We start from the raw sequence: 25,495 nt of genomic DNA on the forward strand, positions 1-25,495 counted from the left end.
TTTATCTAACCGAGATTCAGTCGATAGTATGAAACAGCTGTTTATTTTTCAGCTATAACTGAAACAAATACTTACTTTTAGGTAGAAAAATTGTCGGTTCTTAGTATCGCGTTTAAATAAAAATGTGTACCAATGGAAGAAACCCGTATACTTATCTTTGTAAACAATGTAATATTAAAACTAAAAAATACACATACATCGAAAGGCATATTTTGGTGCCGTAACTAGCGCCTGCTATAAATTGTCTCCACTCTTTATCAAACCTATCATCGAAGGTATCTGTTGCAAAGAGGTTAGGTCCGCCATTGCTTGGCGATGTTGGGTCCAAGAGTTTGGAGCATGTGGTTGGAGGACTGGTGGGTTCCAGGGTGGTTTCGGCCCTTCGCTGACGATGGGCAGATAGAAGGGCCTGAAGCTCCTGATCAGCGATGCTGGCTGGAGTGGAGGAAGGCGGTGGTGGCACGGACGCAGTCGATGGAGAGGTCCACCTGGTTATTTCTTCCAGTGTGCTGGATTCAGCTGAAACAAAATTTCGTGCTGGAGTCATAAGTGCCTAATTCTAATGCTAGTGAGTACAGGAAACAGAAAGTAACGTTATATTTGAAATTTTAGCCAGTTTAAATAACCTACTCGTACTTACAGGTTTACTGTTAATTGTAATGTAACAATAAAATACTCAAAACATAACAAAATAAAGTGTTTATTTGTATATTCAAATTAAAGAAAAATACATTTAAAAACTGAGTAAAAATAATAAAGCAACAGTAGAAATAGTAAGTTTGTACCTACATGTACTTAGGTACGCTCGCTGTAAATAAATACGAGTGTCTTCTAGTACAACTAGTAAATAAACGTCCAAAACAAAAAGGGCACAAACAACAACACATCAGCTGTAGAAAAGCGGTGTGGGGCCAAATTTGATATTTTCTTCTGTAATGTCTCAACGTCGATGTCTTCACACACGAGGTCGTTCCAGTCTTCGGCCAGCTGTTCTGGGGTCTCGGCTCGGGCCACCAGGCGGCGCCGCATCACCTCTTTCACTTTGTCCAGGTACTCCGGCGCCCAGAAATTCGCCTGACGGTTCATCCGCCCTTTAGACTTCTTCTTCTCCGATTCCTTCAATTCTTCCACATCCCCATCTTCATAGACACCAATCACGAGATTCTCTTTCATTAAAACCTTCTTTATTATTTCCAACCTTTCTTCCATCATTGATGCGTTGTAAGTATAAGAATTTTCAGAGATAGTCGTACATCCATTTATCGTTGATTTATCATCTAAACTTGCGTTAGTAAATCTTTGTTGCGTGGTTAATGGAGATTTACTGATTGCAGTGTCAGAAGTAGTTCTATGAAGCGTTATATCGGAACTATTTACTGTGGTTGTTATTTCGAATATTTTAGAGATAGCAGAGTTAGTTGGATTTTTACACTCAATGTCATTTTCATTTTCTTTGATGCATTTATTACCATTAAAATTCGTTTCTTTTACGGTGTCTAATTTATCTGCATCTGTAACTAATTTTTGAATCATTTGTATATTCAATTGATTTTCCAGATCTCTTTTGAATTCTTTTTCTATTGTGTTGTACTTCTGAAATTTTTCCGATTCGGTAAACAAATTTGAACTATCTTTTTTTGATCCCCCAACTGTATAGGACTTAATATTGGTTATTACTTTCAGTTCGTTTTTTTTAAGTTCATTTAGAATCGTTGGAGAAGTCAACCGCTGCTCCTGTCCTTGTATAACTGAAGAATTTTCTTTTTCATCAGCGTCATTGTTTACTTTTTTGGCTTTATATCTTTGTTTATTTTTTCTTTTTACTGATTTATTTTTTGCTATTTTGTTGGTGGGATGTTTTCTGTGTAATTTTATTTTGCGAACATCATCCTCTGGAGCCAATGACTCATCGTCATAATTAACTACTGAGGGCAATGTTTGTGCAGTGGAAGGTGCTATTAGATGTTTCCTTCGATCATCGATTGCTGGTAGAACTTCATTTAATATGTTTACATGTATGCCGGTGTAAAATGCTGGATCATTCATATCTTCGTCCTGTGAGTTCGTAGTGTCTTGGAAGATGTTAAGCGTAGACCGCCGCATCTTTCTGAATCTTTCACGCTGTCTGCCCCTTTTCTGCATCTTCAGTCGCCGCTGACCGAGCAGTGACACTGGGCACACACAATCCACACATTATTGTCTGAATGGTCCTTCTAATCATTATCTATAGTTATTTATTTTCGATAGTCTCGATTCTTAAGTACCATGTTTTGTTCTCCTATCGATCCGTAGAATGATTAGTAACACTTTTGAAATAGGTATTACGTATAATATTATAATGATTAGGTATTTTTAAATTTTATACCTAGTTACCTACCATGAATAACATATTTTTACATCTACATACTGACTATAAAGACCGTACTAAGTAATAAGCTAATTTGACTTACTTGGAGGAGGAGTAGTAACTTTGCTTTTGACTTTTTGTATTCTTTTCATATCATCATAATCATAGTCATCTTCTTCAGGCAGCGGTCGTTTTGGTCTCGGTGGAGCTTTCATCACTTTCTCTTTATCTCGCTGACGTTGACGCAGCGCTTCCTCTCGCTCCCCGCGCGTCATCCTCCCCCCCTCCGCCCGCAGACCAGGCTGACGATGCAGACCAAATGACTCTTCTCCATCATACTCTATCGAGGGCTCAATTAAAGACCTATCTCTTGGTTTCCTTCTAATTAATGCATCTGATATAACAGAAACCGGTTCCTCTAATTCCGCATCTTTATTTTTACTAAACACTTCTTTGTTTTTTCCTATTACTTGACGGAAATCTTGGTTCATGTATCGCGGCACGGTCACTCCTTTCATCACTATCTCGTCTCTCAAATCTTTCTGGCGATTGAACCAATTCCGCTTTGTTGGACTAAATTCTGATTTGTGTCGGACTGGACGCTCAATTTTATAGTTTTTCATATTTTCCGTGTCGTCATCGTGGCCGCGACTTGATACAATTTTTCTTGAATATGGAGACCAACTTTCTTTTCTTAGAAAAGACTTTTCGTTTTTGTCTGTAAAATAACATTGATACAATGAAATAATAAAAATATAATAATAAGTATATGGTTTTTAACCCCGACGGAAAAAGGTGTTATAAGTTTAACGTATCTTGTATCTCTGTGTATCTATCTGTGGTAGGGTAGCTCACAGGTGGCTGAACCGATTTTCGTTTTGTTAGGGTAGGGTATATAAGACCTATATTAATGTTACCCCGATTCATAAATATGTAACCTACCGGGGGGACTGTCTTCATTGTAGTCTTCTTGTGGTTCATCAGGTTCATGGTAGTCCTCATCTCCAGGCGCAGGCCCTGCCGGCGCCCCCGACACCGGCTGACTGTTCGCATCATAGTCGTAGTGAGGCATCTCCACCCCTGAGTATTCAGGGTAGCGGACCCCCAAAGAACCCGTGCAAAACCATAGTAGTAGCAAAAATCTTACAATGTATACTTCTCGAAATAAATTAACATGCATTACAAATAATTTAAAGCTAAACCCTACAGCGTAGTTTTGATATTTAGTAGATTTTACTCAAGAATAAAATATAATTCGACCGATACATAGCACTGACAACCATAAAATAAAATTTTATTGTCAGTTTCATTATGGTTTCATTAAAGTTTCATTGAGTATGGAGCATAGACCTACTTTACAAAGTCCTTGACTACACCCAATTCTAGTCTATGACTACACTGTATGGAGCAAGGACTTTGTAAAGTCCTTGGTATGGAGCAGTATGGGGGGTAAACCCGAGCCCTTATTGTTCTATGATCTGTTTGAACTATTCCTCAAAAAGCTTAGCAATATCTTCAAAACATTACAAAATTATATTATGAAAATAAAACTATACTTTCTATTCAATCCTGAAATAGATGTTTAATATTTAGGAATAGGAGTACTCGATTCGATGGACAACAAGTAAAGAAGGAACCGTGCGAATAATGAATGAATGCGATGCTGACGATGCGATGCGCACAGCGCACAGCCACAGCATACCGTCATCAGTAAAAACCAAAAGTGTCAAAGTCCACTCAAAGTCAATGAATGATAACCAAAAACTTGCCAAAAACCAAAATTCTCAGTCACAAAATTTGCAAGATTTCAATATTTTTTACTAAATTTGAAGTAAGTAAATACAGCCACTTTTACAGTCGAAAATGTTAACGTAAACGTTAAAAATGAGTAACGAAGTCAACCCAGACGCAGTAGTCGAAGAATATGGACCAAAGAAAGAAGACGTTGTGGTAGATAATACACCAACAAAAGAACTTGTGGTGGAGCAAGTTAATCGCCCAGAATCATCAGAACCAGGAACAGAAACTGAAGAAGAGCGAAGACTTCGAGAGAAACGTTGCAAATGCTACGCTGACGCGAGAAAATCTAGTGCTTGCCCTCCGATAAAAAATGTTACCCATCCACTGGTAATTATATTTATTCTGGAATTACTCGTGGTACATGGCCTATATCGGTTATAACTACCTATGTGTGTGTGCTTCGCCACGCTGCGTTGTTTTCCATTGTGTTTTCCATATTTTTTAGGGTCATGGCATTCAAAATATAATGGAAAACAACGCAGCTCCGCTGCAACGGGACCTCACTGAGAGAGTGTTTATCCACCAGACATGCTATGCGGCCCGTGCATTCCGTTTTCATCACTGAATTTATGAAAAACATCATAGCAACGCAGCATATCACATAATATCTGGAGGATAGGCCATCTTACATACGAGTACCTATGTATAATCTCAGGTGGGCTGTTGAGTTACTCTTCTACAATCATGCTCGTCCCTACAATACTCTGTAACTTTTAGTCCGTTGTCGTTGATGATTATCGTCGTATGCTAGTTTTGGGCACACTCTACGATTTGTGGTGACGTATGCCTATTATTAACGACTGAGCAATTTGCCTACTGGGAACTCAGCCTTCAAATATTTGTCACCGGCAGCGTTACTACGAGTTCACCCCAGAAGAGCTGAAGGCGCTGGAAGAGTGTGACCGAGAGAGCTTCTACAGAAGATGTCTTCCTTTAAGTACCACACTTGCTACTGCCACCTACATTGCTGTTAAGAAAGGTGAGTAGGTATTTTACGTTTATTCAAAAACGATAGGTCGGTTGATAGGATCCCACACATAAACAAGATGCTATGTAGCGTCGTAAAATTGTCTCATTCCCACTGCAGATGTGTTCAATGGGAGAGAGCTAGATAGTGGCATCGTGTTTGTGTCTGGGAGCCCGTTAGGGACGCCACAGAAACCTTCATAGAAGTAAGAATTTCCTGCTGTTGTTATTTTTGTGACGTTCCTCTAACGACTGACTATTTCTTACTTCTTTGAATGTTTCTGATTGTAGGAGTCCTGAAGAGGAACCCGCATTTTGGTGCCGTTCCGAAGGTGACGTTTGCATTTCTGGCCGGCCACGTCATAGGCAGACTATCATCTATAGGCAGATGTGACGAAAGACTTCGGAAGAAATTGCCAGATGACAGCTACCTCGGAAACGTCTTGAGGGAATACCACAAAAAAGCCAACCCACCACCAGAAGAAAACCAAAGCTGAAGTCTCCTTCCTGGGACACCTGCTTCTGCCTTTCAATATTGCCGTATACTGGTAGTATATTATGTATTATAAAATGTATTACTTAAATGTATTGTTTAGTCCTAGATGTGCATTTTTTTATTAACTAGTACCTATTTATTTACTTACGTAGTCATCGTCTACGTCGTATTCCAAGTTCCAACCCGGATGGCATACAGAATAAAAGAGAACTTCAGTATACCTATTAAGTACACTTGCGAGCAATGAAAAAGTTCCAGTGACATAGCACATGTCCATGGCATGGCAAGTAGAACGTTTTCATTGCTCGCGAGTGTGGTTGCTGTACCTTGGCTAGGACATCCGAAGGAAACCTCCCTTCGTTAGCTTTGAACCACCACCTCCATGTTGGTGATGCTAAGTAAGATGCAGGGTTTCATATCTTCTTCACCGTAACTGTGATAGTATCGGTACCTACTACCTACATCACATAATTTTATCAAAATGGATTCAAATCGGTATCGGTTGGTATCTCTGTCGTAAGATGACTAAACACAGTATTCTTGTGTTCTGACCAAGGTCTTAGGATATATGTTCTTACGAGGTTCTGACTTATGGTATGGTATGAGTGTTGTGTGCAAGGAACGCAGTGCTTTGCTCATAATAATAATTTTATTATTATGTGCCCTATTTTTCTCAGTTTCACAGAGCATATTTTTTTACTTTAACATCAGACAGCACTGACATTGACATCTGTCTGTCATTGGTGAATTGTCATTTTTTATGTCAGTTGAAGGTTTCTGCTTTCTGCAAGTGCAAATCGTTTTCTTTTTCGTAATCTGATATTACTGAATTTCAATTTAACTAACCGATTCCATAACCATGAATGACCCTAACCTGTATGGTTACCCTCAAGGAGAGGCGCCAGAGTCGCCACAGCCGCGAGGGCCGGGAATGGTAAGTAAAGACAAAGAGGTTATTTTCGTTGACTTGTTGAGATGCCAACAGATGTTATTGACCCTCGTGTGGTGTTGTAGGCCGGCTACAAGTTCTCTGCTGATGAACTGAGGGTGCTAAAAGAATGCAACAACGAGAGTTTCTTCCAGCGGTCGCTGCCGCTTGGCACTGCGATGGGCCTGTTCACTTATAGCGCGGTCCAAAAAGGTAGGCACTTTATTGCATAATCAAAACATCTTGTTGACAATACCAAAATTTCCAGTCGTTTCGATTTGTAATTTGTGAAAATAATTATTTTACACAACAAACAGGTTGGTATCATAGAACGTAACAGATGTATTAACATAATCTGAAATAAATTTAATAATATAAACAACAACACTTGTGTTTTGCAAAGGTGCCATGCTCCACCAAATTTGATTCTGTGTTATGTTAAAGAAAACTATATTAATTCATTGCTGTATTTCAGGTATGCTTAAGCCGAATGCTCGTTTTGGACCGGCACCTAAAATTACACTAGCCGTGGTGGTCGGCTACTTCTTGGGAAAGTTGTCATACCAGGAGGCGTGTGCTCAGAAGCTGATGGCTCTCCCGGGGAGCTATATTGGTCAACTGATTCGAGACAAGAAGGAAGGCAGAGGAGGGTATGTAATTATGTATATTGAATAATTTACTTGTATGATAAACATAGTGTTTGCATACTTAGTTCCATTTCATGTGGCAGGCCTCTTACACCCTTGTATAAATTAGAATACAAACTTGCTTAGCATGTTGTGTACAATAACCTGCCAACAGGAAGATCACAGATCCAATTCCACCCTGTGTTATGCACCTTACGGTGTAGAAATCGCAGTAAAGAAACCAGCACATCTTGCTACCCTAAGTGCCTTCTACTGTTAATCAAGCAAGCAGGTGTAGGAGTATTCCTATTCATCTATCTTCATCTATAAATCTGCCACAGGGGCTACAGTTCCCAGCGTCCAACACAGCGGCCGATATCTCCGGGTAACATGCTTGGGGCTGGTCCTAATGACATCTATTCGGATGCTGGACCTGGCAACTCTCTTGACCTGGACACAGAGCGGCCGTTCTTCTCCGGAGATGAATCATACAGGCCACACGACCAGGAGAGCATGGGTAATAAGTTTTTGGGTTATTTATGCCATTCATTTGGTTTGTTTTAGAGTGGAGTGCATTGTACTAAACTGAATTTTATTGCCAACTTTGGTTCATACGTTACCTATCTGCAGCTCTTTCAATGAGCAGGATGATCACATTAGCTGCAGAAGAGTTTTCTAGGTAACTTTCCAGTAACAATAAACATATTTCACAGGCCGTGACAAAGACGGGCCTCTGCCTCCAAAAGTTGGTGGTGGTGGTTTCAGCTACGATGAGCTTCGGCGCAAAAACCGTGGCGAGTATACCGAAGCCAGGCAGGACCCTTACAGGTATTTAGCACTTTGTTTAAAAAAAATCATTAAAATTATGAGGTTATGATCATCATTAACAGGTGAAACTAAGTCTGGACTGAACAATAATCTCGCAAAACTGTGATGAACACTCTGTTCTTTCCTTCCTAGCCTCCCTCATCCAGGTATTACCAGCCATAGGTGCGAATAATGATCTGACTATGGGTGCAATTCGTTTCAGGTTGGATCCCAACGCGGTCCCACCGATCAGCCGGCCGCGGCAGCCTCCACCCCCCAGCGCCAAGCCCACCAATCAGTACGGAGACACTATGGAGTAAACCTGCTCTAACTATAGCTATAACTATGTAGGACTTGCATAGCATTAGGCTATGTGTACCTACAGATATCCCCAAATGACCATTGGTTGGTAAATACTATACTGAGGGATAATTTTATTAGTAAATCAAGAACTTTATGAAGCTAAAATAATTGCGTTATTTTGCAGTGAAATGTCTCTGTTCTGCATTAGGCATCATAATTATTATATACTTGTTGCTGTTTGTAACATAATATTATAACATTAATCATTATAACATGTTGTATTATAAATGGCTAAAAGAATGAATAGATAAGAAAGTTGTTGTCAATATAAGTATGTTTTTTATTTGGATGATGTCGGACAACATTTTGCATGCTATGCACATAAGTAAATATCTAGGAGTTAGGTATGTAGAGATACCTTACCTACACACGCGGTTGCGTGATATTTTTTGCAGTTCCTAATCTACTTACGTATAATAAACAGGTTTTCACCACCGCACGATTTAAAAAGAAACAACAATTTATAGCGTCTAGATAGATATATTTCGATGTTGACACATCAAATCAATTAAACGAGTAGGTACTTTCTTTAATTTAGTGATTAGGTACCTATACAATAAACCAACATTACTGAAATTAACAAGGGTGAATTAGCGACTGCTCCACAATGACAGACAAAAAGCCATGGAATAAATACAAGTAGAACAAAACGGAGTGAGTGTGAATCAGGCCAGCATGCATTCTCTGCAGTTGATGGTAGTTTTGTATTTTTAGGAGATATCTATGTGAGGCATCTTGTTAGCGACAACGGATAACGGCCCGTTATGACCTCAGCCCGTCGCGAAATGTATTATCATTAACAACAGGCTTTCATGTTTATCCAACATTTTGCTAAAAATTATGACTTTTATATCATATTTGGTTATGGTAGGTACTTCCTCACAAACAGATAATATGGTAGGTAATTGGTTCTTTGGCTTAATATAATCATGAAACACTGTCTAAGATTGTGAAACAAGCCTTCAATGGGTACATAAATTAATTAAGTAAAATGTGTGCGCCAGTCAATGTAATCTGAATTAATTACTACAATCAATAATACCTACCGTATAATAAATGACAGTATAATATACATATATAACCAGCAGCATAATTTTATGATGGTGCTGACTGCTGCCACACTCTAACTTAAAGTTATCAAACATTAATACAAACATGTGGCACTACAAATGGTACAAATACTTTTCATGTTTCATGATTTTATTAGACATTTTTAGCAGCAGTATGGCAGCACCACGTTATAAAGGTGAACTTGATTCACACATCACAATCATTCTCAACCAACATGTTGATGAAAAATTTACAAAACAAAACATGCCCTTCTCAGTGAATAAACCCTCCCCGTTTGTGCCCAGATCCATTAGACTCACAGGTCTGCATACAGCGAAAGCATAAAAAACCTTGAATCCAACTCCATCCAACCCCGGTTTAATGCTGAATTAGGAGTAGGTACACGAGACTCATGAATTGAGTGTCTAGATGTTAAGAACAACCATCGTCTCTCTTTCTCATTTAGAGGAAGAGATCTAGGTCTCTAATGACGTGGTCACGGCATAAAGGCTAATCCACAAACGTAATCAGCCACCCCCGCCGCTATAAGCATTAGGGTGAACTCTGGAGGAGCTGGGCGATCTAGGCATTCACTTACACATTAGTAAATATACCCTACGTACTGAACAATTATGAGACTTACTGCGAAATTGAAGAAAACAATCGTTATTTTATTGTACATTAGACCCTTTATCTGCTCAATACACGGTACATACATTGTGACTGAAGGCGGTTCAGGAAGCTCACTGATAAAATTACTCTGTATATTGTGACAGCTTCATAAAGTTGATCATCTGACTGATTTTGAAAGTTGTTAATACCTTATTATTGTTATTATGCTGATTATAACTACAGTGACAAAATAAAAGTATACAATAATTAAGGGTAATGCTAGTAGGTACTTTACATTTCAGAACTTGTTAATTGAGAGGAACTGAGAGAGCAATTAAGTATGTAAATAATTACAAGAAGTTTAAAAAGTATTCAGTAACGTCCAAAATAATGAAGGCTTATTCAAAAGGCATACTTACATCTTTTCTTTTTTTAGAACATGAGGTTCAGAATTTAAGATGTGTGCCTAAAGAATTTGCCCTATGTAGAATACAATATAAAACAATTTCATTAACATTTGACTAGGCATCAACATTTGAGTATTGGTCACTAATTTTGATAACATACAATTTGCATAAGTACATCTTATTATATAATCAACAACGATAAACAACATAACGAATTTAATACTCCCAATCAATTATTTTGGTGTTATATATTTTTAGTCATGCTTTGAACAATGGGTAGGTAGGTACATTATTTGAACATACTGACAATAAATATTTCTGATTGACTTTGCAATCAGTCTTAAAATCTAGCAACACTTTGAGAATAACTTTAGATTTTCTATAATAAATTGTTAACAATAAGTATTCTGTTATTCTTAGGTCACTCTTACTTTTAAATTTTATTGGCACAAATAAAACGTCACAAACACAACTAAATTAAATCACCGAATTCAGAAATAAGACGCTTTTAATAAACTATGAGAAGAATGCTACTTATTACACTCAACATACAAGTTCACACCATAAATGTTTTTTTAACTTTGCGATAATTTGCTGATCCTGCTACGACATAAAAGGAATATAATAACATCCAATAATATAGCTTTTATAGACACAAATAATAATAATTGTCAATAATTTACTTTAAAACTAATTTGTAACTTTGAAATCTGCTTGTCCATGGCAATCTTATGCCAGAAAACTGCACTGTTTACTACTCTAAACCACTAATGATTTCACATTTATTATCATTTACAAAATAGTGATTGAGTAGAGGTCAGTGACTCAGTTATGTTTGTCTAAAAGTACCTTTTAATGAGTTTTTAATAGGCCTCTATTATTTATAAACATTTCTGTATCATAAACATAAACAACCTTAATAAACACCTGATTCCGGTACAAACTGTTAAGCACGTTTCAGAAAATTAAGAAGAAAGAAGATCCTAAAATTATATTGAAAGAAACAATAACAACCTAAATTGTTGCTTGAAAAATGAGTATACGAAAGGAATGGAGGAAGTATCTAAATAATCATAATTAAACGTTATAAATTTTGCCTGGATCTGAGCATTTATCAAAATAAGCCTACTGGTAAAAAGTAGGATTTATGAATTATACCACGACAGGTACTTTCACAAAACAATTAATAAAATACAAGACTAGAAATTATTATTTAAACTTTTAGTACAGCGCTACTAATTAAAATTATTATACCATATTCAAATGGGAATTATCTGAAATTTTGTTTTTACAAATGTCAAATAATTGTATTTTACAATAATGCTACGATATTTTAAAATAATAAAATAAAGAGCACATAATAAATATTTTTGTACGATTCTAATTAAATCATAATACAAAACTAGTTTTCATACTGTCAGCATCTCCAATCATCAGTACCTTGGCTTACTTCCTCAATTCTTTGAATTACAAAACGTCTATTGACTATATTTATGAGTACATTTTTACTTTCCATATCTACGCCTCGCTTTAATTAAACATACAAAATTCCTTAGTATACATTTCTGTCAATCACATTTCGACCCATTACTTAACAATGAGCATAAATAACATCCTTACCAAACCAACAAGACAACCAGTAACCGGGAAAGTCGCCTAACTAATACAATCTAGTACGACCATGTCGTCAGATTAAACGTGAATTAAATACAAACAACTGTAGTTACAAAGCACAGTGGTTAATATTTGTGAGTATGTCACGTCCCGGTTAACTTACCCAGAGCAGTTACTATCTAGCCCTCTCCGTTTTCCGAGTTGCTGAACATAGAGGCAACCATACTGTCAAACTCAGGGACGGCATCTTCGAAGATCTTGAGCTGCCGCGAGAGGGCGTCAGAGTCGCTCGAAGCTGATTGCTCCTCCACGATGTCGCACCACTCGTCGCTCTGGGACCTCGCGTGAAGACACTCCTGGTAGAAGTTGGCCAGCTCTGTGATCGGGCTACCGTCCGCGAAGGGAAACTCCTGTGGGCGAGAATAAAATGAAAATGGTTGAGTTTGTTTCAAGAAACAAGTAAGCACACTCTAAAGTAAGTAAGCTCTATGCTAATCACAGAGTGAATATGGAAAATCATGATAATTCTAATTTTAAGTCGCGATCGCTCATTCGCTCGCTTCTGCACAAATGGAAAGTCAAATTAGGCCTAAGGTCCAAACTGAAAGTAATAAAAAAAATAGTTTTTACCATCATCTTGGAGTATTTTTGGCTTTCAGAGTAGTAACGGTTCTTGGTTGGCACCTCGATGGCTTTGGAATGGGAAGCGTTGGGGACCGACGAGGAAGTCACCTGGGCGTCAGCCTTGGCGGCCGCCTGGCTCTCGGATATGGACCGTTGTTTCTTTTGCTATAAAACATAACAAGAAATCATTTTATTAGGAACATATATTATTATACAGGGTGGCCCAAAGAGTGACGTCCAAAGGAAAATGTTTGATTCCTTAGGTCAAGGGGTAGCCAAATCACCCCCATGTATGTTCAGCAATTTTTAGTAGTTTAGGAGTTATGATTTTTTTTCCAAATTTTCTACGAAAATCGACCTCAGTGGATTAATTATGTTTTATTATTTTTTAAATAACTTTTTAAAAGCATTTTTTATTTTTGTGTCATCCTCTTAAGTTGTTCTTTTAACCATAAAAGTTTCAGCTTCCTATTTGTAATTTAAGTTAGTTATTTTTTTATCGAAAGTTCGAATTATATCATCGAGCTAGACTGCTCTGAATTTTCTACTTGAAATTAAAAATTGAAAAAGATATTCTCATGGTGCCTTATTAATTTTAAAAACTCCGCAAGGTTCCAAAATTACATAAAAATAAAAATAAACTATTGCTTAATAGGGTATTATTTGCAGAAAAAAGCTTTCAAAGGTACCTGGGTGGAAATTACCTAATTAGTAAATTGTTTCAGAAAGTTGAAATATTCCTGTTATGTCATTACTAAGGACTAATTAAGTTAGAAAATGTATCAAATTAAAGGGAAAATTAAATTATTTACTTTTTTTTTAATTTAAGTTACATTTTTTTATGTAAATTCTTAGAAAAATGTTTTAGTCTGAGTAGTAAGATTTATGAGATAATTTTATTATTAATAATAAGTGAATAAACTCTAATAATTATTTTACACATTTACTCACAATAAATTTTCAAAATGGCGACCTCCCATAGCAATACACAACCTACATCTACGCAAGAAATTTTCTTTAAGTCGCCTATACTATACGCTTCTCTGTTTCATTCGGATGTAATTTTTTGACAGATGTCACATTTTTGAGAAAAGGTACTTTTTTTACATGCTTAACCTTTTGACAAATATCATATTTTTTACATTTGTCACTTTTTTGACTTAAAGAAAATTTCTTGCGTAGATGTAGGTTGTGTATTGCTATGGGAGGTCGCCATTTTGAAAATTTATTGTGAGTAAATGTGTAAAATAATTATTAGAGTTTATTTACTTATTATTAATAAAAAAATTATCTCATAAATCTTACTACTCAGACTAAAACATTTTTCTAAGAATTTACATTCAAAAATGTAACGTAAATTTAAAAAAAAAGTAAATAATTTAATTTTCCCTTTAATTTGATACATTTTCTAACTTAATTAGTCCTTAGTAATGACATAACAGGAATATTTCAACTTTCTGAAACAATTTACTAATTAGGTAATTTCCACCCAGGTACCTTTGAAGGCTTTTTTCTGCAAATAATACCCTATTAAGCAATAGTTTATTTTTATTTTTATGTAATTTTGGAACCTTGCGGAGTTTTTAAAATTAATAAGGCACCATGAGAATATCTTTTTCAATTTTAAATTTCAAGTAGAAAATTCAGAGCAGTCTAGCTCGATGATATAATTCGAACTTTCGATAAAAAAATAACTAACTTACATTACAGCTAGGAAGCTGAAACTTTTATGGTTAAAAGAACAACTTAAGAGGATGACACAAAAATAAAAAATGCTTTAAAAAAGTTATCCAAAAAATAATCAAACATAATTAATCCACTGAGGTCGATTTTCGTAGAAAATTTGGAAAAAAAATCATAACTCCTAAACTACTAAAAATTGCTGAACATACATGGGGGTGATTTGGCTACCCCTTGACCTAAGGAATCAAACATTTTCCTTTGGACGTCACTCTTTGGGCCACCCTGTATAGTAGTCAGCAGAAGTGAAATGCATTGTATAGCTCCTTCAGCACAAAACTTTAATTTTAAGATCCACGGCGCATTCAGTGGCGTGCTTTGGGAGAGGCCTACGTCCAACCATGTGGACTGCTATAGGCTGATGATGAAAAATGAATGATTATCGTGATCTTACCATATCCATCTTCTCTTTCTCATCAAGGATCCAGGACATGGGAGGCTCCGGAGGCAGCTGCTGGCTGAGGGTGTCATGCAGCTCCCTGATCCTCTCCGTGTCCACAAAAGCACCGGCTGTGAGCGGCTTGTTCAAATCTATAACTCTTTTTTCGTGGGGATCTTTCCTGTTGGTTGCAATAGGATTTGTTACAAAGAGTTTAGAGATGCCTTCATGATGAAGGTGATAACAATTAATAAAGAAAATGACACAAAGTTGGATTAAATGTATTTTGTATAATTTGATTGCATACATATTTCTGTACTTTAGCAAAATAAATAAATTATCATACTGGTTAAAACAACTTTAAATATTTATTTTCAGCTGCAATGCTAGAAATAAATAGGTACATCATTGGCATTATGAACCGCAGTGTGCGCAAAGCATCAGATTTTCGCAAGCAGATATAAGCATTTCAGTAACACAGTACAGTAGTATGTAACTTTAAAAAGCTCTAATGTAGAATTACCAAAATAGAATGTATACCTATCATATTATGTATAAAAACTTACTTTGGACTGTCATATGGGAAGTGGTCGCTTTTGACCATGATAGATTCAGTCTTTGGTTTTTTGCTTGGAGACAGTGTCATCACCGTCCGGTAGTTGAGGGCGATCTGTATTGTTCCACAGGGAGTTCCCAGTTCACTCACTCGAATACTTCTGAACCCTTCACCTGCAAAGGCATAGTGAACATTGGTATAATGCATTTTGTCATACATCGCATAAATGGTAAACATGCATGCACTAAGATTGTTTACTTTTTATGCCAAGTATGAAAATAATAAAATATTCAACCAAAAAAATATGGAAAAGAGTTAAGAAATCAATATGAGTAACTTACCTAGAAGATCTGTGTCAGGCTGACCAGAATATATCCTGTATGAGATTTTGTACGACTCTGAACTCTGGCATCTGGATATTTTGTATGCGGGAACTATGCGGGATATGGTGAGGGTTGACTTCAGCATGATCCCCATGCGATAGTAAATTGTTGACAATGAGTTCATGGCTGGGTCACACTCTGGGTCCATTTTTATGGTCCATAGCTCTAGAATCATCTCATCTCCGTCACTAGTTGTTAGTGAAATCTCAACAATGAAAACTTGACTTAATGCGGCAACTACTTCACCGTTCAGCACTCGCTTAGTGTCTATAGTCACTTCAGGAACTTCAGGAATGGCCAGATTGAACTGAGGAATGTAAAAACAAGATACAATAAGAGGGTGCAGATAGCTGAACTTTGTATTCCCAAATGTTTTCACAATAGACAATTCACACTCTTTTGCTTACTTTGATTATTTTACATAATTTTCAATACATAAAAAAATTAATAAATAGACAATGAATGATTTCTCCCATTTTATTTGTAAATACTTGAAATAGAATTATTATTCATATAACATTAAATTTTGTAAGTAAATGTAAATTTAAATCAATTTAATAGAAAATCTAAAGTAATCTATGGTGAATTGTTGTATGGCTGCCTGAGTCTAAAAGTGTGGATACAGATGGGCAAAAACTGATGCTTCTAGTAACCAGCTTGTACCTATATCATCCTAGGTTATAGTTTTGTGGATGAGTTATTATGTGTGTGGCAGCTGTGGTGGCAGTATTGTTTTTTGTAAGTGGGCTTGCCTGTGTTTGCTATTTGCTCCACTGTATACATACTTTTAGATACAGGTAACCACAACCATATAATCAAAGCCATAACCATATATATGTGATTTTTATAATATTTACCGAGTCAACGCCTAGCTGCGCCTGAGGTGGCGGAGACATTTGACTGTCTTCAGGTAAAATCGGTTCATCTTTGTTGCTCTGAACAATTTTCTTGCCTTGGCGACTTTGCACAACTATCTGAGCCACTTTTAGGGTAAAAAACTTTGAAAACTTCTCTAATGACGCTCGGTCATGAGCACTTATATTATCCGAAGACATTATTACTAATTTTTATACGCAAGCTCAATATTTTATCAAAAATGTGGGTACAATAAACTACGTTACATTTTTATGTAGTAGTGAACTAATGATACACGATATGGAAATTTCAATTTTGGTTGGTGAGCGGAGGCTGCCATGAATTTAAAACAATGAATAGAAATTAATTAGCAAGTTGTTTACAATAATTATCTTTTCAATTAAAATCACGAGGTATTCCACACTTCCACTCACTCAATACAAAAAAATAACATGCAGCAGCAGACGGCAGACGAGAGACAAGCACGCAGGCCTTTGAAGGTTAAATTTTGTAGTGAGGTTATCTTACTGGTTAAAAATAGAGGTGGCAGTTATAACACATAGCAACTTATATATCACATTATATTTATATAATTTCATAATGATTATTAAAATAAAAGAAAGACTGTTATAAATATAATTATTTTCCGTAAAAACTTTTTTTTCGTGACAGCGCCATCTTACGGCGTTCTAATCAAATTATAGTTTGTCAAATCTAATTAGTTGCTAAAATCGTCAAGAGATGTCTCTAGATTGGCCAACGAATCGAATATTGAATGAGTAATATGAATTATGATCCCTGTGTACTCGTATTAGAGCCTATTTTGCTTCGTGCTATTTTTCATTATGAATATAATTTCAACTACTGTTATGAGTATCATTATATTGATTGTCTTTATAACAGGTTATCGTTTCGGTATATCGTCGCGCGTAAATTATAACTGCTCGGCACATTGTTTAAAGTTAAATATGTATAAAAACAGTGTGTTTAGTGTATAACTTTATTGTTTAGTTCCACGTGTTAACTTATTTGTAATATTCAATCATAATTCATAAATATCATTATAATTTTAATATAAACAAAGAAAAACGCAAATCAAACATGGATATTTATGAATAGAATGTTCCTAATACCTAAGTATTATGTAAAACTACACATACACTCATGCTTATTTTACGAGTAAATTATAATTCTACCCCATAAGTAACATACGAGTACATATCAACTGAACAAGTTATAAGTATCATATTTTCAAATTTTACTTTATAGTTTGAAAATATATTTATAATGAAGATAACGTATCGTTCATTATATTGTTAAAAAAACAGCAGCTTAAGATACCTATACTGCTATCACAATAACAACTTAGGATATTACTTATACTGTTACTTTATATTCGTTATCTTAAACTGTTGTCTTAAACTGTTGTTGATATAACAGTTTAAGACAACGAATATAAATTTATAATATAACGTATAATTCATTATTAAGATTTAGCCGTTATAACCACCTCTAGTTAAAAATTTAGTAAAATCCCTGATTCTCAATCCGGATAGGCTAGCTTTGAATAACGCAGTGTTTCTATTGGATCAATGTAAGAACCTTGTAATAATCTATTTATCTGTGGACCATGCAAAAGGGTCCTTGGAATACTAATAATGTGCACAGTTTATTGGAAAAATTGTCGTGGGTTTATAAAATACAAAAGAAATTAACTATTCCTTACTTGTTCCTTACTTATGTTTCTAATTTCCATTTCCTCTCGATTTCTTATCTCACTATTACGACATCGAAAATTATAGAAAAAGGAAGGAAAAAATTATATCATTTTTGTATCTGTGTTATGTTTGATGACGTGCCGTCAAAAAAAAACTGTCATTTTCATCCTACTTTTTCTTGTTTCGTTCGCCAAGTTGAAAATCGATGTAATTTTTTACAACACAGTAACAGGTGTGTACTGAATATTTTATTGTTATTCATAAATTTATATACTTTAAGTGCTCGTCCTTCCACAGAACGGTTGTTCCAGTGCTTGTTAGGTTTAATTCTGCATATGTAATAGTTTTTAAGTTCAATTCGCAGCGAAGCGGCGTACATATCCAAGTACATAGGCTTGAAGTCTTTAAAAATTACCTACTGTTTACTTACAGTGGACATTCAACAGTTGATCCAACTATTTTCCATATTAAGTCCGTGTTTTTTTGCTCCAGGTAGTTCACAACATACTTGCTTACCAAGTGATTCATAAGAAAACGAAGATGAGTTCATTCCGGCGAGACAAGAAGGAGGAAGAGGAAGGCGGGGGAAATCCATTCCAGAACCTGGACAAGACCACACTTCTGCAGGAAGCACGGTACTTCAACGAGACGCCAGTCAACCACAGGAAGTGCACGCTGATTCTAACCAAAATCCTCTACCTGTTGAACCACGGAGATCAGGAGTTGACCACACAAGAGGCTACTGAGATCTTTTTCGCCACCACAAAGCTATTTCAATCGAAGGATGTAGTCCTGCGTCGATTGGTTTATCTCTTAATCAAAGAACTGAGTTCACAAGCTCAGGATGTTATCATTGTAACATCTTCGCTTACTAAAGATATGACTGGCAAGGAAGACTTGTACCGTGCCGCTGCTATTAGAGCTCTTTGCAGCATAACGGACAGCACAATGCTGCAAGCCATTGAAAGATACATGAAGCAGGCCATTGTTGACAAGAATCCAGCGGTCAGCTCTGCGGCTCTGGTGTCTGCGCTGCATCTCTCCGCTACTGTTCCAGACCTGGTGCGGCGCTGGGCTAATGAAGCACAGGTAATTATTGATTTAAGGGACACATCACATTCATTCTTAGTGTTGAAATTCAAACAAGTGCGCCCACTTCATCAGCATTGCTGGCGCTGTATCTTCTGATATTTACGAAAATCCAATTGGTCCAATATGAGCAACACTGAAAGGTGGGTGCTTACCTTTGTTTTGTTTCAAAAAGCCATGGTTTTCTTTTCTTTACCATTACAGTAGCAATTTTCATACAACAGGGCTAAAAAGCATCCAAATTGCTTTAAGTAGGGATTTATTTGATTCGTAATTATTTAGTGTTTGTAAGTTTATTGTGCATAATTTTATTAATAGTGTGTGCCTTAAACTAATCCAATTGAAAGGAAAGCTGCACTTTTTCTGCTGTGCTGATTATTAGTAAACTCATTCCTATTAGGTATCTAAATTATTCCTTATATTTATGTTTAGGTACATAGTTCATTCACTGGCCCAAAAAACCTGAAATTTAGTATTACATGTACAACAAGCATCTCATTATGTACAGTATCTAATTACAATATGCTGTGCTAGTTACAGTACTTAGGTACATGTATTATATGATACATAGGGTACCTATCTACCTGTGATGCGCAGCTGCGCGGACCATCGCGCAGATTTTTAGTAATCAATCATTGCGTCTAGACGTCCTCCCACGTCCTGGGGGGTCACTCTACATAACGAATAACGAAGTTTTGGAGCCGAAGTTTTGGGGCGCTGCTGCGCAAGCCAGGACTCTCTTTCCGATTGCACGATAGCTCTCGTTCATTCGTTTTTCGTCAGTATAGATAGAGTAATCCTCTAATACTGTCTGTGAAGGACATATCTACCTGACTCCCACTGCACTGATTACTTTAGTCTCAATAATAAGTAGGCTTTTGAAAGATATGCAAATCGAAAATCGGCGTGATATCTCCAGTAGTCTAAGGAGATATCTCGCGAGTCTGTGATGAGTTGAGGTGAATTAGGTGCCTAATTTGACGACCGAATGGCGTAGTGGTTAGTGACCCTGACTACTGAGCCGAAGGTTCCGGGTTCGATTCCCGGCTGGGGCAGATGTTTGTTTAAACACATATATTTGTTCTCGGGTCTTGGATGTGCCCGTAAAATGGCAATAGACCCGCCCCCTATTACATTGTGACTAACATAATACTCTGGCGAAAAGTGGGTGCAGAAATGCACCTCTGCCTACACCGCAAGGGAGTACATTAGTACAAGGCGTGAGTGTGTGTGTGTGTTTGTGTTTTGAAAGCGTTTCAATAGAAACTAAGTACTCATGTCGGCATGTTATACATATAGTAAATAAAATATAAGGACGAGTCGGTAGGTAGGTTTCTGCCTGTGAATAAAGAACTATCTTGCTCGGAATTTAACAACCGCACCTTTGTTAAATTAAATCACATATCATAAAAAATTATGAAAATAAAATTAAAATCGCAATTGTTATTGAAACGTGATTGAAACTTATTTTTTATTTTTACTTTTATTTAAAAAATAATCAAAGATATTATACACACAGATCTTATGCTAGGTTCGCGATAGATGCATTGTCGTGCTTATTTTCACCGTCCGTGTTATCATCTGCCAGACACAAACCCAAACTCAAGAGTAGAATTCATAGCCCACGACGAGTCAAAGAATTTCTGAGTATTGTAATTTAATTATAAAATGAGTTCTTTGTTTTGTTATAGGAAGCCATCATGTCTGATAACATGATGGTATCGTACCACGCACTAGGAGTAGTGGTTGGAAGCCGTCGCAACGACCGACTGTCGACTGTGAAGCTCATCACTAAGCTGGCGAAATCATCTCTGCGCACACCGTACGGAGTGTGCCTCCTCATCCGCCACGCTGCCAAGTTAGCTGAAGAAGACGGCAATGACGCATCTGATGTCTACATCGACTTCATTGAGTCTTGCCTTCGCCACAAGTCAGAAATCGTGGTATACGAGGCAGCTCACGCTATCGTCAATCTAAGGAAGTCGGCCAGAGATCTTGCCCAAGCTGTGTCTGTGTTGCAAATCTTCTGCGGTTCCTCCAAGGCCACTCTGCGCCTCGCTGGTGCCCGCACTTTGGCGAAACTGACAGCCAAGCATCCGAATGCTGTCGCAGCTTGCGCTGTCGACCTGGAAAACTTGATTTCGGACCCGAACCGTTCTGTAGCCACTCTTGCGGTTACAACTCTTCTTGCGACTGGGGCTGAAAGCTCAATCGATCGTCTGATGAAGCAGATTTCCACATTCATGTCTGAAATCTCGGACGAGTTCAAGATTGTTGTTGTTCGTGCAATTAAACGTCTTTGCACTAAATATCCTCGCAAACATCAATCTCTGGCAGCATTTTTGGCTGGTATGTTACGTGACGAAGGGGGCTTGGAGTACAAAACCGCCATTGCAGATGCTATTATTGCACTCGTAGAGGAGAACCCTGATGCTAAAGAGACTGGGTTGGCGCACCTGTGTGAATTTATCGAAGATTGCGAGCATACTTCACTTGCAGTGAGGATATTACACGTCTTGGGAAGAGAAGGGCCAAAAGCTCGCCAGCCGTCACGATACATTCGGTTTATTTACAACCGTGTGATTCTGGAGTCCGGGCCGGTGCGCGCGGCCGCCGTGTCCGCCGTGGCGCGCTTCGGCGCCGCCCGCCCCGAGCTGATGCCCAACATCAGCGTGCTGCTCGCTCGCTGCACCGTCGACGACGATGACGAGGTCAGGGACCGAGCTATTTACTACAGCGCCATCTTGGAATCTGGAGACAAAGATTTGGTCGATGAATACATCTTAAACGTGCCAAAGCCTAATCCAGTGCTGTTGGAGAAAGCATTACGTGACCATATTGCTAACACTCCCAACTCACCGTTTGACATTGACACTATACCAGTACTTGCCGAGGCGGTGGAAGTGAAGGAAACACCGGCAGAAATCGAGCAACGTAAACCAGCTGCGGTGTCACGTGAGGAGCAGTACGCTGACCAGCTCAACGTTATTCCTGGCATTGAGAAGATTGGACCACCGTTCAAGACATGCGAGACAGTTGATCTAACTGAAGCTGAGACTGAGTACCGCATCCGTTGCGTGAAGCACGTATTTGCTCGTCACCTCGTACTTCAGTTTGAGTGCTTGAACACGCTGAGCGACCAACTGCTAGAGAAGGTCCACGTGCGCCTCGAGCCCCCGGCCGGCTACCAGTTGCTCGGAGAAGTTGCCTGCAACGAGCTTCCTTACGACAAGCAAGGCAGCGTATTCCTTCTCCTGCAGTTCCCGGATAATCCTATGGAGACTCTGGGATCGTTTGGAGCCACGCTCGAGTTTAACGTGCGCGACTGCGACCCAACAACGGGCGAGCCAGAGCCGGGTGAAGGGTACGCCGATAGCTACCCTCTAGAGGAGGTGACTATTGGTTGCGCTGAACAAATGCGGGCGAAAGCGATGACTGACGACTGGGAGGCGACGTGGGAGCGCGCAGCGTCTGCCGCGGAGACGTGCGACACGTTTGGCCTGTCGCAGAATGATGTTGGTGAGGCGGCGGCGACTGTTTGCGAATATCTTGGATGGCCGAAGTCGAGTATAAGTGGTGACGCGGTGAAGGAGATCCGCGGGGGTGGGATGTGGCGGGGCGGGGTGCCGGTGCTGGTGCGCGCCAAGCTGGCGGCGGCGGGCGGCGCGGTCACCATGCAGCTCACAGCTCGCTCGCCTCGCGAGGACATCGCCACCGTTCTGCTAGCCGCTATCGGCTGAGTACGCCGGTCCGTATTATTTTTGTCTTCTGTAAGTGTTACAGTTGAAAATGAAACAGTGGAATGATAATTTTAATATACGTGTCTGAATTCATATTAATCATTAAAGTGTTAAATGTTTCTTATCGGTGTCTATTTATATTAGATATACATAGAACAACGCGGACTCGGGTGTACCTTGGGGATATAGTTACACCAACACCTGCGAGTGTCAAATTTCTTCAACACTTGATTCTCAATCTAACAGATACCAGCCATGAAATTTTAAAAACTTCGAGCCGTTAACTTTTACTGTCGTAGCCAAAATACAATATAAAATAATGTTAACGTTATAAACCCCATTGAAAAAAATAATTTTGGTGTTTTAGTTCGAGATTCGCTATGTGTATGTTTATCAACTTCAATTTGAATTTGCTCCTACTTCTACACACCAAAACAGAAAAGAGTTTCTACCAACTGTAACAACTATGTACTATGATTTCTTTCCATTTCACTTATTCATTTTCACCTGTGATTAACTGGTGCCTTTTTTGTTATATTGTTTTATTGTACCTATCTCTACCTATAGCTATAAGATAAATTTGATAATGTACCTACTTACACTTTATATTTTCTCAATTTTATGCATTATTCCATATTTCAATCAAAATTTATCTGAATGTGATAATTTTAATACTTTTCTATATCATAATTTTAATATTAACACGCTATACTTATCCGATCAGGTACGAATCATAATACCTATAGGAATATTGATGTTTTTAGAAATCCATGGAAGTAGAAAAAGTTCCATGTTATGAGACTAAGTACATGTGTTTCAGATGTATTTTTGTCTGTAATACCTAATTATATTATCATGTATAACATATTACATACTTAATAAGGGAAATAAAATTATACCTACTAAAACTGTGCTGTACCTATTATTATTGACGTATCTAGTTCTCTCCTGTTTGATTCCGATATAGAGATGCCTTTAAATAATAATAACGCCTAATTAGAATGCACGTGTCGTGTGTCGCAAATGCAGGGTCATTTACCTGGCACAAATCTGTGTCAGTGGTTGTATACGAGTACCTACCTATTACCTAACACAATTTCCATAAGTTTGAACCCTGCCTCGTTACTTAAGTTTAAGCGTCGTCGGCCACACTGCACGCGAGAGTTTCGAATTGTCTGTCCGGCGTTCTCTATAACCAATGCTGTTCTTAGAATCCTACACACACAAGCGCTCGGACCTCGACTGCTTTCTTGGACTGACTGAATGCGGAACTCGGAACTCTGACCGCTAGACCGCGATCAGTGTGGCCGACGCCTTATGATTTTATTTGAATTGCAGCATCAGCAGGCTATTCACCTTGCGTCTAACCGCTCGCACGTGGGTCCTATGTAGGTGGGTAGATACTACGAGTTTTCGCCCGTGTCAAAACGAAGCCGCTTCTCCTCAGACCATTCTTGGGGAGCAGCAGACTGAAGACCATGCGGTCCCTGAAGACCTTGGTGCAGCAGTCAGGGCACGTCGGAGGACTGAAATCTGAGACTTCACGGGCTCATAAGTTAATCACTGTAAAATTTTATATTTGGTAGGTAGGTACTATAGGATAGGTGGCGTGCATACCTATAGCACAAAACATAGACCTATAGGTAACTACACCTATAGTTACTAAAAAGCTTCAAGGTAGGTTTGAAAGGGTAGATATTCTACTGGTAATACTCATACTGAATTTAAAACTCTTAGCTGCACCTGCTCTACAGTAGTAACTAGTTAGAAGGTTGGTTTGGTATCGTTTGGTATGAATGAAGACATATTAGCCTAGGCATGAAGAAATGGCTGTCAAGATGTTTAACTACTTTACCTAAACTAGGTAGGTACTAGGGCATGCAATACCGGTAATATTTTCAATACCGGTATTGAGTTCCGGTATTAGAACTCAATACCGGGATCCCGGTATGAAACTTCCTTGTTATAAATGGCATATATTTTGTTTAAAGTTCGTATAGGGCAAAATACAACAAGAAAAAGCAATAAAATTCTGTATTATGTAATATTTTTACGAGAATTGAGTTAAAATTTTAGAACGCATGGACAACATGTAGGTTTCCAAGGGCCAAAAACCGCATTTAACGGTTGAAAACAAGTGCACTTTCATAGTATATAGAAACACAAGGCTAACTACATCTTAATGGCTTGATTTATAGCCTAAAAAAAAACCGATTCCGGTATTACTTCAATACCGGTATTGAAAAAGCGTGGATTTTGTTCGGGATCCCGGTATTACGCAATACCGGTATTGCGGTATTGCATGCCCTAGTAGGCACGTAGGTACTAGTTATTATTCTGTGCCTAAACTAAACCTTCCTTTTGTGGGTAATATTCCTAATATTTTTTTAAGATC

At 37.9% G+C, this 25,495-nt stretch overlaps 5 protein-coding genes across 5 annotated transcripts; 3 read left to right on the plus strand and 2 right to left on the minus strand.

The window, feature by feature from the left end:
- Positions 1–684: 684 nt before the first annotated feature.
- Positions 685–3,646, minus strand: LOC105380516. The gene is made up of 3 exons (XM_011550092.3): positions 3,290–3,646; positions 2,451–3,065; positions 685–2,171 (listed from the first exon to the last, which is right to left on the minus strand). The coding sequence occupies exons 1-3, from the start codon at positions 3,525–3,527 to the stop codon at positions 841–843; spliced, it is 2,184 nt and encodes a 727-aa protein (XP_011548394.3). The 5' UTR covers positions 3,528–3,646; the 3' UTR covers positions 685–840.
- Positions 3,647–4,084: 438 nt separating this feature from the next.
- On the plus strand, positions 4,085–5,716 carry LOC105380514 (OCIA domain-containing protein 1). Its single transcript, XM_011550090.3, has 3 exons — positions 4,085–4,474; positions 5,000–5,126; positions 5,405–5,716. Exons 1-3 carry the CDS (start codon positions 4,232–4,234, stop codon positions 5,608–5,610), a joined length of 576 nt encoding a protein of 191 aa, XP_011548392.2. The 5' UTR covers positions 4,085–4,231; the 3' UTR covers positions 5,611–5,716.
- A 647-nt stretch (positions 5,717–6,363) lies between these two features.
- LOC105380515 (OCIA domain-containing protein 1) lies at positions 6,364–8,604 on the plus strand. The gene is made up of 6 exons (XM_011550091.3): positions 6,364–6,543; positions 6,624–6,750; positions 7,013–7,187; positions 7,505–7,680; positions 7,877–7,991; positions 8,194–8,604. Exons 1-6 carry the CDS (start codon positions 6,469–6,471, stop codon positions 8,288–8,290), a joined length of 765 nt encoding a protein of 254 aa, XP_011548393.2. The 5' UTR covers positions 6,364–6,468; the 3' UTR covers positions 8,291–8,604.
- A 189-nt stretch (positions 8,605–8,793) lies between these two features.
- LOC105380512 (autophagy-related protein 13 homolog) lies at positions 8,794–17,034 on the minus strand. The gene is made up of 6 exons (XM_011550089.3): positions 16,556–17,034; positions 15,657–16,005; positions 15,326–15,488; positions 14,775–14,940; positions 12,647–12,805; positions 8,794–12,426 (listed from the first exon to the last, which is right to left on the minus strand). The coding sequence occupies exons 1-6, from the start codon at positions 16,751–16,753 to the stop codon at positions 12,196–12,198; spliced, it is 1,266 nt and encodes a 421-aa protein (XP_011548391.3). The 5' UTR covers positions 16,754–17,034; the 3' UTR covers positions 8,794–12,195.
- Positions 17,035–18,360: 1,326 nt separating this feature from the next.
- Positions 18,361–23,509, plus strand: LOC105380511 (coatomer subunit gamma). The gene is made up of 3 exons (XM_038122358.2): positions 18,361–18,503; positions 18,764–19,360; positions 21,052–23,509. Exons 2-3 carry the CDS (start codon positions 18,812–18,814, stop codon positions 23,098–23,100), a joined length of 2,598 nt encoding a protein of 865 aa, XP_037978286.2. The 5' UTR covers positions 18,361–18,503; positions 18,764–18,811; the 3' UTR covers positions 23,101–23,509.
- The last annotated feature ends 1,986 nt before the right edge of the window (positions 23,510–25,495 follow it).

This window comes from Plutella xylostella, chromosome Z, assembly GCF_932276165.1.
Source record: "Plutella xylostella chromosome Z, ilPluXylo3.1, whole genome shotgun sequence".
In the NCBI taxonomy this organism is placed as follows: Eukaryota; Metazoa; Arthropoda; class Insecta; order Lepidoptera; family Plutellidae; genus Plutella; species Plutella xylostella.

Coding starts and splice junctions, on each gene's coding strand:
- LOC105380512 (XM_011550089.3), bottom strand. CDS start 16,753: ATGTCTTCGGATAATATAAGTGCTCATGACCGAGCGTCATTAGAGAAG. Junction 16,006..16,555: donor CGCAGCTAGGCGTTGACTCG/GTAAATATTATA, acceptor TACATTCCTCAG/TTCAATCTGGCCATTCCTGA. Junction 12,806..14,774: donor AGAAAGAGAAGATGGATATG/GTAAGATCACGA, acceptor TATGTTTTATAG/CAAAAGAAACAACGGTCCAT.
- LOC105380511 (XM_038122358.2), top strand. CDS start 18,812: ATGAGTTCATTCCGGCGAGACAAGAAGGAGGAAGAGGAAGGCGGGGGA. Junction 19,361..21,051: donor GCTGGGCTAATGAAGCACAG/GTAATTATTGAT, acceptor GTTTTGTTATAG/GAAGCCATCATGTCTGATAA.
- LOC105380514 (XM_011550090.3), top strand. CDS start 4,232: ATGAGTAACGAAGTCAACCCAGACGCAGTAGTCGAAGAATATGGACCA. Junction 4,475..4,999: donor AAAATGTTACCCATCCACTG/GTAATTATATTT, acceptor TGTCACCGGCAG/CGTTACTACGAGTTCACCCC. Junction 5,127..5,404: donor CTACATTGCTGTTAAGAAAG/GTGAGTAGGTAT, acceptor TTCTGATTGTAG/GAGTCCTGAAGAGGAACCCG.
- LOC105380515 (XM_011550091.3), top strand. CDS start 6,469: ATGAATGACCCTAACCTGTATGGTTACCCTCAAGGAGAGGCGCCAGAG. Junction 6,751..7,012: donor TTATAGCGCGGTCCAAAAAG/GTAGGCACTTTA, acceptor GCTGTATTTCAG/GTATGCTTAAGCCGAATGCT. Junction 7,992..8,193: donor GCCAGGCAGGACCCTTACAG/GTATTTAGCACT, acceptor AATTCGTTTCAG/GTTGGATCCCAACGCGGTCC.
- LOC105380516 (XM_011550092.3), bottom strand. CDS start 3,527: ATGCATGTTAATTTATTTCGAGAAGTATACATTGTAAGATTTTTGCTA. Junction 3,066..3,289: donor CAATGAAGACAGTCCCCCCG/GTAGGTTACATA, acceptor GTTATTTTACAG/ACAAAAACGAAAAGTCTTTT. Junction 2,172..2,450: donor AGTTACTACTCCTCCTCCAA/GTAAGTCAAATT, acceptor GTGTGTGCCCAG/TGTCACTGCTCGGTCAGCGG.